Source organism: Melopsittacus undulatus, chromosome 14 (assembly GCF_012275295.1).
Source record: "Melopsittacus undulatus isolate bMelUnd1 chromosome 14, bMelUnd1.mat.Z, whole genome shotgun sequence".
NCBI classification, from domain to species: Eukaryota; Metazoa; Chordata; class Aves; order Psittaciformes; family Psittaculidae; genus Melopsittacus; species Melopsittacus undulatus.
In genome coordinates this window covers 1,455,582-1,469,365 of record NC_047540.1, presented here as the reverse complement: position 1 = coordinate 1,469,365, position 13,784 = coordinate 1,455,582, and the positions used below count along the sequence as shown (strand labels likewise).

The 13,784-nt window shown below is 57.2% G+C and overlaps 1 protein-coding gene across 1 annotated transcript; it reads right to left on the bottom strand.

Moving 5' to 3' along the window:
• Nucleotides 1–3,192: 3,192 nt before the first annotated feature.
• NT5C1A (5'-nucleotidase, cytosolic IA) lies at nucleotides 3,193–11,799 on the bottom strand. Its single transcript, XM_034069239.1, is given in 7 exon segments — nucleotides 3,193–4,122; nucleotides 4,373–4,557; nucleotides 4,985–5,107; nucleotides 5,405–5,534; nucleotides 6,025–6,192; nucleotides 11,600–11,769; nucleotides 11,772–11,799. Coding segments are annotated over 7 exon segments (1,170 nt in total). The 3' UTR covers nucleotides 3,193–3,756.
• Nucleotides 11,800–13,784: the final 1,985 nt, after the last annotated feature.

Sequence of the window (13,784 nt, the reverse complement as noted above, 5' to 3'; positions counted from 1 at the left end):
AGGGGTGTAAGGACAGCCCTGTACGTGCATGGTCCCTGCACACCAGCACGTGCTGTTATCCGTGCAGGCATCAGTGCAGATATGGGGTTTCACTGCACTTCAGAGCACTCCTGGTTTGCTGCTCTTCTTCTGCAAGGAGCTGGAGTCATCCTCCAGACCTGACGTTACCTCGGGACCATTCTGACCTGTTGTGGTGATGGGGAAACTGAGGCAGGGAGGAGTCACAACTTACCCTATCGGTAGGTGAGGACCAGCAGAGCAGAGCCCACACACTGCCTGACCTCCTGCCACACAGCTGCTCACCAGGGCTGTCCCCTCCTGAGCAAGAACCCCATGTATTCTTGGGGTTAAATCCTGGCTTTGGGATGAGAAGCAGTTCTGGCTGCTCAAAGACGTGATTACCTCATGCACATCTGCGCTGACAATAGCTGAGTGGCAGCAGGATCCTGCACCAGCTCTGCCTGTGCTCCCTCCTCCTCCGTGCTCTTCATTTAAAGCACACTCATCACAAAGCATGATGAGAGCCCCAGAAAACAGGCGACAGGAACAAACCCTTCAGGCTTGCAGCAAACCAACAGGGACACATCACAGACCCAACACTGAGCCCTGCGAGCACGTTAAGGGCTCGGGGAGGTCTTTGCATGAACATCAGTGGTGTGGACATCCCAACCTCTCAGGGCACTGTGGGACTTGCACTGGTGCAACGTGGGCCTTACCAGTGCTGGCATCTATCGTTCCTCCAGGCATCTGGTGGAAGAACAGGCAGGGCAAGCATTCCTGAGGGCCATCCATCCATCCCTTACACGAGCACCCAGAGCAGGGATGCTGCCCAGGGGCCTATGGACATTCCTTGGCTATATTTGGTGACAGATGGAGAATTTGTTGCTTCCCCTTAATCCATCTGTTCTCCTTGCAGGGAGGAGCCAACAGCAGAACTGCAGTGTCGCTATTCGGATAAAGCCGGTACTTCAGCACCAATAAATCTCCTCTAAAAGCCTTTGCTGCCTCCCACCTGTTGGCTGTGAGATCAGGTTGACAAAAGTCTTCTGCCAAGCTGTATTTTTACCCAGGCCCTCATCACGAGCCCAGGTTACAATGAAAGGCTGTTGACAAAGCAGTGATGGAGCTGGATCACAGCACATCTCCCGGCTGGCATCGCACCTCTCCCACAGCTCTCCAGTTCCCAGCTAGCTGCTTTGGTTCTATTTTCTGGACTCCCTTAAGCCCCCAAAAGCCCTTTTCCTTTTCATCACACCCATCCCCATCGGTAGGTCCTAAACTGGGACCCCAGGTTCCTGCTGACTGCCCCAGGAAGCCAAAATACCCATTGTGAGAATGGCAACAGAGCGAGGCTGGGACAACACAGTTTATTACAGAACAACACCCCGAGGGGTTCCATAAAGGCAGCCCATCCATAAGGAAAACCACCGGAGGACAATGAAGTGAAACCCACAGCAACAACACACAGCAGGAAGTCCAGTCCTTGGCCAGGGTAGCACAAGAGGCACAACAGCACCAGCCCATCCGGGTGGGAGACGTGGCCAGACCTAATCCCCCAGCCCAAGGACACAGCACAGAGGGCACACAAGGGAAGTACGAGAGCAGCAAATCCACCTCTGCCCATTGGAGTGATGGAGGAAACACTGTGAGAAGCCATGTGGGGAGAAGCAAACAGGGCAGCCACTGCAGGAGCAGAAACCTCTCCCTGTACAAGGACTGGGGAGGTGCAGAGTGAGCTCTGCCTCACTTGGGAGCATCTGTTGAGCCCCTCAACTGTGCTAGCAGCAGGAGAACCTAAGTAGTCACTGACACTCCTGCCTGCCCCATCGCCCTGCCCCAGCTCCTGTGTGCCTCAGGCAGCAGGGAAAGCTGCTGAGATCCAGAACCATTACACATCACACAGCACCTTCAGACAGGGCATCTCCTCCTGCACAGCACAGCCCTGCCAACACCTCTTATCTGCAGCACGCATTCCCCATTGCACCCAGCGCAAGCACCCAGCCCCAGCGGCTGCTCTTGCATCCTTATCCAACCCCACCAGCACCCTGGGCTTCCCAGGGGCTTGCTGACAGCTCCATTCCTCTTCCACCATCACCGCCTGGGCTGGCAGGACACCAGGGATGTGTTTCCTGGGAGGCCAGGCTGTTATCCCAGCTGCAAAAAGGTCTCCCAGATACAGTTCAGATCCCAGTATCTGGGGTTCACGTTGAAAAGACAAGACCTTGTTATAAACCTTGTTATAAACCTGTATATGAACAAGTTATGTTATTAGCTACTCATTTCTTTCAAGACTGTTTTGTGTTTGGGTTTTAGACTTTTCCCTTTGCTCCTCACCCAGATGTGACAAGTAACAGTCAACATGAAACAGTTCTGGGGGGGGTGGAAAGTGCAATTTGCTTTATCACTGCTAGAGCAGGATTTAGTGCAAAGAGAAAAGAGTCTCCCAAGCCATGGGAGACGTCACCAGCTCGTTCCTATGATCATGCAAAGTGCCCTGCAAAGGTGAGCCAGAGGCAAACACATACCTCAGAAAGCTCAGCCCGTGGAGCTGGTGTTTGCCTGACAACACTGAGCATCCTTTGTGCCCAGCCATGGCTGTGCCACCTGCAATAGACAAAGAAGAGGGGGAAAAAGCCACAAGAAAGAAGTAATCTTTAATTCCCCCCTCCGAGAGCATCCTTTGGGACAGGGCTTTGTGCCCAAGCATCAGTGTGATGTTCACACCCATCTGGAAGCAGCTCTCCGATTGATTTCTCTTCCTGTTTCACCATTGGAGCTTGGCTTCTCCCGCACAGCATCGCTAGCAGAGGGGTCTATTTTAGGAAACACCAGAGGTTTTCAGAAGCTGAGGGGATGATGATACCGACTCATTGAGCTCAGCCTAGCAAGGGGGAACTAAATCCTTTCATTAAATCCCCAGGCTGAAATCCTCTGCACATTTACCTAAATGGACTGCAAATGATGTCCCTAAAGGTCTGCCTTTAACTTAATCCAAGCCCCAGGCGTGTGGCTGCAGACCCTGGGATGCTCACAGCCATTGAAGACCTCACTGAGAGGATTATAAATCACACAAGTGGCAAACCCAAACCCAGGAACCTGGGCCCACAACTCACTAACCCAGAGCTCCGAGCAGAAAACGGGTTTTTGTCTTTCTTTTGCATGTGTTTGCTTCTATTTTCCCCAATTTTAGAGCATGAAAGGAAAGCTGCTTAGCTGGCAAAAGCCCTGCTGAAAAGGCAGGAAGGATTTGCTGGCTGGGGAGGAGGGGCTGCCCCGTATGAAGGAGCAATATCATGGTGGAATTGCAGTTAAAAGGGGCAATATTTGGTTTCAAAGCTGCAAGAAGGGGTTTTGTGCGCTCCCAACTTTCCAGTCCAATGGCTCAGGCCGAACATTTGCTTTGGAAGTCAAAGCTTTGGGAATCACCTGGGGTTTTATAGAAACACCAATAAATTAAACCTGGTATAAACAGTGCACAAAAGGAGGGCTCCATCCTCCAGGGGCTTTGCCTGAAGCAAGTGCAGAGGGAAGGGGAAACGGCTCATGGGGCTGCCCGGGAACAGGGACAACGCCAAGACATTGCAATAATACAGAGGCAAAAGGAAGCCTTTCATCAGCCCCTTCCTCCATCCATGCCCCCGACACGGCTCCCGCTGGGAATAACATCGTGCTCGCAGGGCAAACACTCTGTCCTTGAGACCCCAGCCCAGGTCAGAGTGTGGTGCAGGGTGAAGCTGTGCTGACCAGCCAGCCCCACTACTTGCTGTTCGGGGTCTGCTTCTCCTTCACCGGCTGCTTGTGCTTCTGGGCGATGCCATAGGGGACGTGGGCAGCGATGGTGCCCATCTCCTTGGCTCCCTCCACGTGGAACATCTGGTCATCGAAGAAGATGTGAGGACGGATCTTCCTCAGCAGCGGCCCCTTGGGTGCCCCGGCCAGGAACAGAGCCTCATCCGTCTCCAGGCCCCAGCTGCGCAGAGTCTTTAGTGCCCTGGCTCCGGAGCTGGCTGCGCTCCTGGCAGTGACCAGGTAGGTGCGGATGGGACATTCCATCCTCAGCCCCTTGGAATAGAACTTCTTCTGCAGCTTCCCCAGGGCCTCCAGGAAGCCCTTCAGGGGGCCCTGTTGGAGCAAGGAGAGACCATCACTGTGCAGGGCTCCATGTTATCCCTTCCTCCAGACACCCAGTGCCAGCAGAGCCACACACATGGCAAACCCCTTCTCCCTGTGGGCCCCAGAAACAGCAGCATGGGGCCAGCTGCAGCTATGCTGATGCTCCATGTGCCAACCAACCCCTGGCTTGCTCCCATAGGGAAGAACATCCCTGTGGGCTGCCTTCCAGAGGCTATTTCTGGCCGGACCCCAGCGCTACCTGTGCCAGAGGCTTGTTCTCGTGAGCCTTTTCATGCTCAAAGAACATGTCCAAGCCATGAGCCTTCACAATCTGCTCCGACTCATCCGAGAAGAGCACAGCATCACCATCGAACGCCACCCGCAGCTGGTTCTCCGACACCTCCAGGTCTTTGCTGGGGCTGAAGATGGTGGCTGCAGCGATCCCTGTGGAGGTGAAGCGTGAGGCAAGAAGCAGCAGTTACCCAAGGACTCAGCCTCATGGCTTATTCATTGAGGAGCAAAGCAAAACACAACAGGCTGGAAGCAAACGCTGCCAGGAGATGCATGCACCCAACAGTGCCTGCGGCTTGGCCCCAAGACCTTTTACAGCAAACAGATGACAAACATCCCTTGGCATACAGGAATTAATGGGGAAAAACAGTGATTTTGCCTTGGAAGAGCTGTGAAGCTTGAGAAAAATCTTATTTCTATGGAAACTAGAGGCTGTCTGGAGCATGAAGGATGGGATGTGGGAGAAGGCAGACCCTCGCTATCATGATGCAGGGACATTGGAGCTATAGCTGTTGACACCAACCCTCTGAGGGCTCCAGGCTCCCCCCATTTTCCCCCACAAGCCAAACCTCAGACTCACCCTCTTCAATGGCCCCACTCACTTTCTCGGCGTCGGAGGAGAGGTAGAGGTTGGTGTGATAGGCCTTGAGGTAACAGATGGGGCTGTTCCCTCCCGTCATGCAGAACCTCTCGATGAACAGATCTGAGGGCAGAGGGACCCGGGGTGAGCTCGGCTGCCCCACAAAGGCCTTGACACTGCTCCCCCATGGCCTCCCAAGAGCAGCAGGATGGGGGTAACCTTGGTACCACTGCTCAACAGCATGGGTGGTGGCAGAGCATCCTCACCACCAACCAACCACCACTCACAGCCCAGGGAACCCGTGGGCTTAGCACATGGTTTGAAGGGAGAGATGGGAGAACACATGTCCTTATCCCGCTGCCAAGCAATAACACTGCCTAAAGCCATGGGCACCCATGCAGAGCACAGCTTTGCTCTCACCATAGTGGTTGATGCTGTTGATCAAGCGAACCCCAACCTGGGCATGGTTGTTGGTCATGAGGACGATGTCGAACAGCTCCTCACTGTCGGGGTAGAGCTCACGGAGCTTCGTGTTCACTGCCTCCAGCGCCTGCAGCACCCAGGGTGAGGGGAAGGAGTCAGTGAGGTCCCAACACAGCCCTGACCCCCTTAGCACCGAGCAGAACACTTCTGTGACCAAAGCCAGGGATCTGATGGACCCTGGTCCATAGGTCCATCTAACATGTCAGCGTTAGAAGCTGGCGGCTCCAGCAAGGCAGAATTCAGCCAGTTTAAATGAATAAATACAATCCCATTAAAAAAAACCCAAACCAAATAAAAATACGAGAATTCCCCAACAGGAAATGATCCAAATGGACGAGTTCCTCAGTTCCTGGTTTGGAAAACCCAATTCCTCAGTCTTGGATGAGGCACATCACTTGCTAGGAAGTTTATTTGACCTCTGTTTGCTCCGTGGCTCCATCCCCTCTGCCACACTGCTCATTCCCACCCCTTCCCCACACAAGCACCCCATTGCTGTCCCCAGACCCTTTGGGTGAGGAGCACAGAGCGGTTCATGGCTGCAGCGGATGGATGCTCACCTTGACGAAGGGGAAGGCAGCCCCAGGGAGGAAGGGCTCATTCTCGTGGTCCAGCTGGTATTTCACATAGGCCTCCACCCCCTGCTCACTGTATATCTTCTGCTCCTCCTCCATGCGGAACAGTGCACGCGAGGACACCGCGATGGTGATGGCGTTCTCAGGCTTGGGCTGCAGGGAAAGGGAGGCAATGGGGAGGCAGCCCCTGCATAGCACCTGAGATGGGATCTGCTGCCTTCAGATCCATAGTGATGTGAGGGATAATGGGACAGCTGCAACCTGATCTTCCAATGCTTCACCAGGCAAAGCCTTGATGCGCCATCCCTATGCATTCAGGATACCCAAGAGCCTTTTTCTGCTCTCACACCATGCCCATGTCATCCCAAAGCAAACGGGATCCATCCAGACCCAATGTGCTACCCCAGGAGAACCACTCAACCCTAGGCAGAAGGAATCTGGGTGGCTTTTCCCCACCTCCCCAGCCAGGAACAGCCACACACTGCGGCTTGGCCTGCTCTGCACTCCCACGATGCTGTCCAGATGTGACAAACAGCCCGTGCCAGCTCAGCTCATAAAACACTTGATATAGTTATTGTGGGTGGAAACATGACAAACAGGTGGTGCAAGCAGTGATTTATGAGTCATTATTATTAATGTTCGAGGGCTTGATCCAAAATCCACTGAAGTCAGAGAGGGGCCTTGGCAGTGAGAAAGGGGACACCGGGAAAGTCAATCTCGTCTTGACCCTCACCCATCCTTCCTCTCCCCTCACAGGGCACAAGGGTGCTAATCCCCATCACTTGCTCACAGGTATGAAAGCAAATTCATTACTGATGGCCAGCAAGGAATCCTGGCTCCCAGAACAGCAAATCCCAAGGAAGGAGAGTGGTGCAGCTGCCCTGTCCCCAGCAGGCTCTGCCCACAGGAGTAGGATGGGGTTTGGGGGCTCACACCCAGGATGCTCCCTGGGAGCAATCCCAGCCCATGGCTGTGCCCAGGGATGCATCTCCATAGGGAGCCTGTGGAATCCAGGTCATCAGCACTCCAGAACCCCCTCACCCTCAGCTCCTCTGTGACTTCCTGGATCCTGGCATTGCCCCTGTGAGTAATGCTCCAGCAATGCTGTTTGCCATGGGGCAGCTCTGCACACCCAGGTGCCCCCAAGTTCAAGCTCCCACCCCGCCTAGGGCTGAGCTGCATGGGAACGGCACCCATCAGCACTGGGGATCCTGCCCTGGGGCTCACTCTGCCCCCAGCCCAGCCCCACTGATCCTGCCCAGCCTGGCTGAGTCACTGCAGCCCTGGTGCCATTCCCAGCCCTATGAGCTGCAGTGGGGCCGATCCCTGAACACCTCCCCAAAGACACACGAGTACCCAAACCCCTGCACACAGATTACACAGCAAACAATGAGGACCTGACACACATTAGCTCAGGCTGAGAACATCCCTGTGGCCAGAGGGATCCCTTTCCCCCTGCATTTGCAAGGAATTCGGTCTCATTTGGAAGCATCTCTTCTGCACAAGCAGTTAAACACCCCCCGGGGCATGAAAGATCACCCAGGTCCATGCGGAAGCTGATCAGCGACACCAGCATCACTCCCACCGGTGAACCACAGCCAGGTCCCCATCTCACCTTTAACACACCCAATGGGTGTTAGCTATTAACCTGGAGGGCCAGGTTAAGACTTGGCCTGTGACAACTCATTAATCAATAACTCCGGTGTCATGGGCCATTTATTAGCTGACAATATTAATAACCAGTAAAGGTCTTGGGACATCCGGCCGTTAGCCTTCAGCAGGGAGCCCCATGCTGCTCCTGAGCTCCTGCCAGCGCTGGGTTATTTATCCAGGTGTTTGCTCCCTGCTCCCTGTCCCCAGTGGACAATGGGGCAGAGCATCCTCCCCAGGAGGATCCCCCTTGGAACCATTGGGAAAGCAGCACCCGCAGCACAGGGAGATGCTCCAGGGTGCTGGGATACTGGTGCCCAGAGGAGCTGTGGCTGCCCCATCCCTGGCAGTGCTCAAGGCCAGGTTGGACACAGGGCTTGGAGCAGCTGCTCCAGTGGAAGGGGTCCCTGCCCGTGGAGCTGGAGGAGCTTTAAGCTCCCTTCAACCCAAACCAGGCTGTGGCTCTATGAGATGCGTGGGGCTGTAAAGCAGAGCCTGCCTGGGTTCCCAGCCCGGATTGGCACCTCTCTCTCCCCACACCTTGCACTGGGCGGGTGCCAAGAGCCCAAGCACCTTGCACAACGGCAGCAGGCTGCTCAAGGTCCCTTCCCTGCCATTAAAGGCACCAGCCTCCAGGAGGTTCATTTAAGAGGCAATAAACACAGCAATAAAAAGAACCATAAGCCTGGGGCCTCTCTCTGCCCCTGCCTGCGCTGCCGGAGCCCCAGCTGCCTCCGGCTGGGAAACCCGGCTGCTGGGAATGGGACCTGCCCCATCCTGTTCGCTCCTGCCAAGGAAGATTTGCACCTTTGGAGGACTCTGTGCAGGAGCATCTCAGCCGGTCGCTACCGCAGCTCTGGGCTGGGATTATCCCTGTTTGCTCGCTGGGAAACGCTGACGTTTACCGACCAAGGCAATTCTGCTCCGAGGGGAGGGATCTGCACTTGGCCATTCCTTTGAAGTGGAGCTTTCACTTGGAAGCGTTCCCTCCTCAAGGTTGTTTGGATGCTTCTCCATCCCCGTACTGCAGGAGATCATTACCACATCCAAACCAGGCTGCAGGAACGGCAGCACCTCCAATCCTTCATCAGAGCCCAGCAAACAGCCCAGCAAACCCCACTTTGCCCTAAACATCACAGTTTAAGGGGGTAATACCCTTCCTTGTCAACAGGAAGTGTGTGCATGGAAAGGTCCTGCTCACAGCCCTCGCTGGGACATACTTAGTGCCATAAGCTGTCATGGAGCTCAGTACCCATCCCAACACAGCCTCCTGCTGCCCCTGCCCCAGTAGGTTAGGGCACTCTGAATGGCAAACCCTGATTTACCCTGCAAGCAGCATCCAAGGGCACCCAAGGTCAGTTAAGGCTCAGGAAGCAGCTGTAGGGCTCTGCCCAGCCAAACCCAACCAAATGTGTTGCCTGGGGATCCCTGGTGAGCTCGTTCCCATTCCCATGGGAAGGTCAGATCCAACCCATCCCGAACATCAAGAGGTTCATGATGTGTTTAACATAAAGGCCCCATCCCACCCCTGGGCTCAGCCACACAGGAACAGCTCAGCCCTCTGAAGAGGAGCATCACCCCTTGGCGTAGGGGCGATGGATGCTCCACAGGGTCCAAACCCACCCATCTCAGAAGCATCAGTGACCCTTTCCCAACAGGATCCAGCTCCATAAAGGGCAAAATCCATCCCAGACCCAAACCCCCCGGTTTTGGGTACAGATGTATTTCTGTACATTGCACATCCCCCTCTGCAGACCCAACAGCTGCTGCCTTTAAATGACTCCTTTAATCACATAAATAATCACATAAATCCCAAGCACCTCCCCCCGGGATTGGGGGCAGACATTTGGGAATCCCACACGCTCCCAGATGTGCCACAATGACACCAACACTGGCACTGCCCCCCCTGGAAGCCATCCCTGGCTGGCTCTGAGGAGGAGCCACAGCAGGGATCCCCTTCTGCACCACCAGGCTCAAGTTCGGTCCCTACCGCTCCTAAAATACCCCAAAACGGAGCACCGCAGGGAGCCGGATGGGTCCCCATGGGTGCAGGGGCCGGGCAGAGCAGGGTGCCCAGAGGAGCAGAGCTCCAGCTCCCACCATCCCGGCCTCTCCTCCCTGCAGTGTCACTGGAGAGGCCAGGGGACATATCCCGCATTGCTGAGGGGTGACAGATCCCATCGCTGACCTCCCCGGCTGCCAGGAGCAGGCTCGGGAAGGACAGAGACCCTTGCAAAGCCAGGGAGCCCTGTGGGGACGTCCCCCCATAGCCTGGAATGGGGTCCTGCACATTACAGCCCCCCTCCAGGAGGGGCAGACCCCACAGCACCGCTGAGCCAGGACGGACAGACCCGAGGGGACGGACAGACCCGAAGGGACGGGTGACAATGAACTCCATTGCCCACATGCATAAGGGAGCCCCTTGCTTGGGATCAGATTAAAGTTCAGGGCAATGGCTGGGATGGTTTTGACTGTTCCAGAGGCATTATTTACACTCAGAGTGCCCTGCAGGCATCCATCACGGCCCCGGCAGCTGCCTGGTGTGACGGCAGCCGAGCTGCTGGCCATGGGCACAGCGGCCCCCAGCTTGCCCCATGGAGGAGCATGGGGCCAGGCTGGAGTTGTCCCCAGCCCCACATAGAGGATGACACAGCCTGATTGCTGGGATCTCAGCTCTGCTGCTGGGAATCTGGGAACACACAGGGAGCTGAGGGAAGCCAGAGGGATGGGGCAAGAAGGATTGATCCCAGGCAACCCAGGGATGCCATGGAGGGGTTGGGGACACTTCGAGAGACACAGGAGCTCCCCAAGGACCTGGATTGAGATGGGGGCTCCAGGATAAAACAGAGACACGCAGGGGGACCCTGGAGAGGCTGGAGGACTTGGAGCACCCAGAGGGTTCTATGGGGAACCCGGAGAAGATGAAACACCCAGGAAGACCCTGGAGCATCTGCAGGAGATGGAGCATCCGGAGATACTCAGACAAGAGGAGACACCACATCCCTGCCCCGTGCCTCAGTTTCCCCCGCTGTACAGCAGAGAAAGGTGCGCTGGTCACCGCGCTGGCCGCAAGGTGAGGAAGAGGAGGAGCCTGGGCTGATGCCAGCACGAAACGAGAGCACCCAGCGGCATCCCATGTCCGCTGCTCCGGGAATGGTGACAGCGCTCGGGGTCGGCAGCTCCGGGGGCTGCAGCCGGGTCCCAACACGGAGTCCTCGGAGGCTGCTCCCCGGCAGAGCTCTGCCCCCCTGCTCCCCATATCCACACCGCAGGGACCCGCACCCCCGGGGGTGGCTGTGCCCGAGGGGCCGCAGCGCTCAGCCTCACGCTGCCGTGCTCAGCCCTGCTTAGATAACGCAGCTTCCCCTCTAATCTCCCCGAGCAGGAGAGCCTGGCAGGGGCCTCTGCAGCCCTGTGACACCCGGGCACGGACTCGCCTGTCCCCCTGCTCTCCTGTCCCTGGCAGGGCCTCCTGCCTTGGCACGGGCAGCTCGTGGGGCACGGAGCCGCTCTGCAAGGACACCTCAGCCCAGGAGGGACCTGCGAGAACCCAGAGAGACCTGCTTGGATCCAGAGATATCAAGCAAATGAGTGATGCCACAGAGGAGTGGGAGCGCCTGGAGAGAGCCAGGGGCTCCCCAAGGACCTGCATTGAGATGGGGCTCAAGGGAAAAACGGAGACACGCAGGGGGACCCTGAAGAAGCCTCAGGACTTGGGGCACCCAGAGGGTTCCATGAGGGACCCGGAGAAGATGAAACACAGCCAGGAGGGCCCCAGAGCACCTGCAGGAGATGGGGACCCAGAGAGAGACGCAGCGGGACTCGAAGGAGATGGGGATGCGGGGAGGAAAGGGGGAGCCCCCAGAGGGGCCGGCTCCGCTCTGGGTCGGGGGTACCGCGGGGCTCTCACCGATTTGGGTTTCTTCTTGGGGGCGAGGTTATCGTAGAACGCTTTGGCCTCCTCCCAGGGCCGCCCCGCAGCGCCCGGCGCCCCGGCGGTGCCCGGCGGCTCCATAGCGCGGCGGCTCCGGGGCACCGGCGGCTCCGCACGTACCGGGCGCTCCCGGAGCCGCGGCCGGGCGGCGGAACGCGCTTTATAAGGCATCCCATGAAGCTCCGGGGTTTCAGCCCACCGGGGCCCGGTTTAACCGCTTCGGGACCGGGACCGAGCCCGCAGCCCCCCGAACACCGGAGCCGCTCCGGGGCAGAGCCAGCGCCGGGGGCTGCAAACACCGAAGGGCGAAGGGAAGGGGCTGGGGAGGAGGTGGCACCGGCAGAGAGCACGGGGAGGGCACCCACGGGTGGCACTGGGGGCTCTCGGTGGTCGCCGGGGTTTGCTCACCCCTGCAGAGCACAGGGGGGCACCGGGGGCTGGATGGGCACAAGGAAGGGTCAGGACCGGGAGCCCGTGGATGCTCCGCGCTCTGTGTGGCTGATGGAATGAATGGGGGCATTAATGAAGGCTCTTCACTAAACCCTCTGCCACGGGTGCTGGTGGGGTTGAGTCCAGCCAGAGCTGTGCATAGAGCCCCGATGAAAGCGGGCTGAAAACGGACCAACAGACACCCCCCACCCCGAGGGCCTGGGGAGCAGGGAGTGAACCCCAGGGACCAAAACCCATCAGGCAGGAAGAGCCAAGGGATGGAGGATCCCACCTCACTGCACCCAGCAAGGGGCAGAGCCTCAGCCCCGAGCCCAGCAGGAGGGTTTTGCCCAAAGCTCTATGTCAGCAGCTGAGCACCAGCCCTGCCCCTATGGACCACAGCCTCAGGGACACCCCGTGTCCCTGCTCTTGAGACAACCAAACACAACCTGGCTTGCATCGAGGTTCAGCCAGGTGAGGTAGACAGGGCTGGCTCCACCGCCCATCCAGCTGCCTGGATCCCAAACCCTTTGGGATGCCCTCCTTGGAGTTTAACATCATTTCAGCCTCATCAAAGGATCCTTTTCCCTTTGCAAGTCCCTCCTGGTACATACCTGAGCTTTCTTTGGGGTGGCCTCAAGGGAAGCAGGAGCTCTGAGGGCCCCAGGATCACTGAGGTAACCCTTGAGACCCTTCCAGCTTGAGTTGCTGCCCTTTCCAGCAGCAGTCCTGGCACATCCCCAGGCTCCCACACAGCAGGAATGCTCTGGTGTCCCTTGTCCCTGCTTCCCTGCTGAGCTGCAAACACACACAGAGCCCAGGCGAGGTGCAGAGCTCTCCCCTCTGCAGCACCCCTGACCATACACACACTGCTCTGGCTTGGGCACCTCACATCGCTGTGCTCAGGTGCTGGCTGCTGCAGGGCAGATGAGGTGTTGGTGGGTGCAGGCTGACCAAGGACCCAGACAGGAGCCAACCCTGCCCGTTCCCTATGGAGAAGTGCTCCCAGCTGGTGAGAGCTCCCTAGCAACAGGCACGGTCCCTGCTGGCTGCTGATGGAGGAGAAAGGCCAAAGGAAGATACGTGGAGGGGTGAAGAGAAGGCTGAGGAGGAGGAGGATGATGATACAGTGGTTGCAGGTCCCAGCTGCTGGTGGTGCTGGGATGGTGCCCGGGACAAAGCCACCAGGTCCTCAGGCTATGCCCAGCCCCTAAATGAAGGGCACAGCAAGGGTCCTGCTCCTGGTTGCCAAGGGAAACGCATTTCCCACACAGATCAACCCCCGATGGGTAACAGCCCCATTCCCAAAGCTACCTGTATGGCTGAAGGGGTTCAGATTCACCCATCTGAGCCCCACTGTGCTATTCTCAAGGGCTTCTCCATCCCTTGGAGTGTCACGGATGAGACCCATGAATGATGCTCAGAGGGCAGTGTTATCATCCCACTCTCCCCAGCAGCCATTCGAGTGAGCACCACACATGAGGGACAGTTTATTTTCCCATTAAAAAAATAGATAACAGCTTCACCATTTAACAGATATTACAGTCAAAACCACCACAACATGCAGACTAAATACCGGCCTGTGACAATGTTCCTGTCCTTGGGCAGGAGGGATGGAGGCAGCAGGCTGGGATGGGGGGAGGAAGGAGGCAGACAAGTTCCTTGTGGCCTCAGAGCCCTGCCAGGAGGCTCAGCAGGTCCCGAACCCATCCACACCTCTCCACAGCCCCAG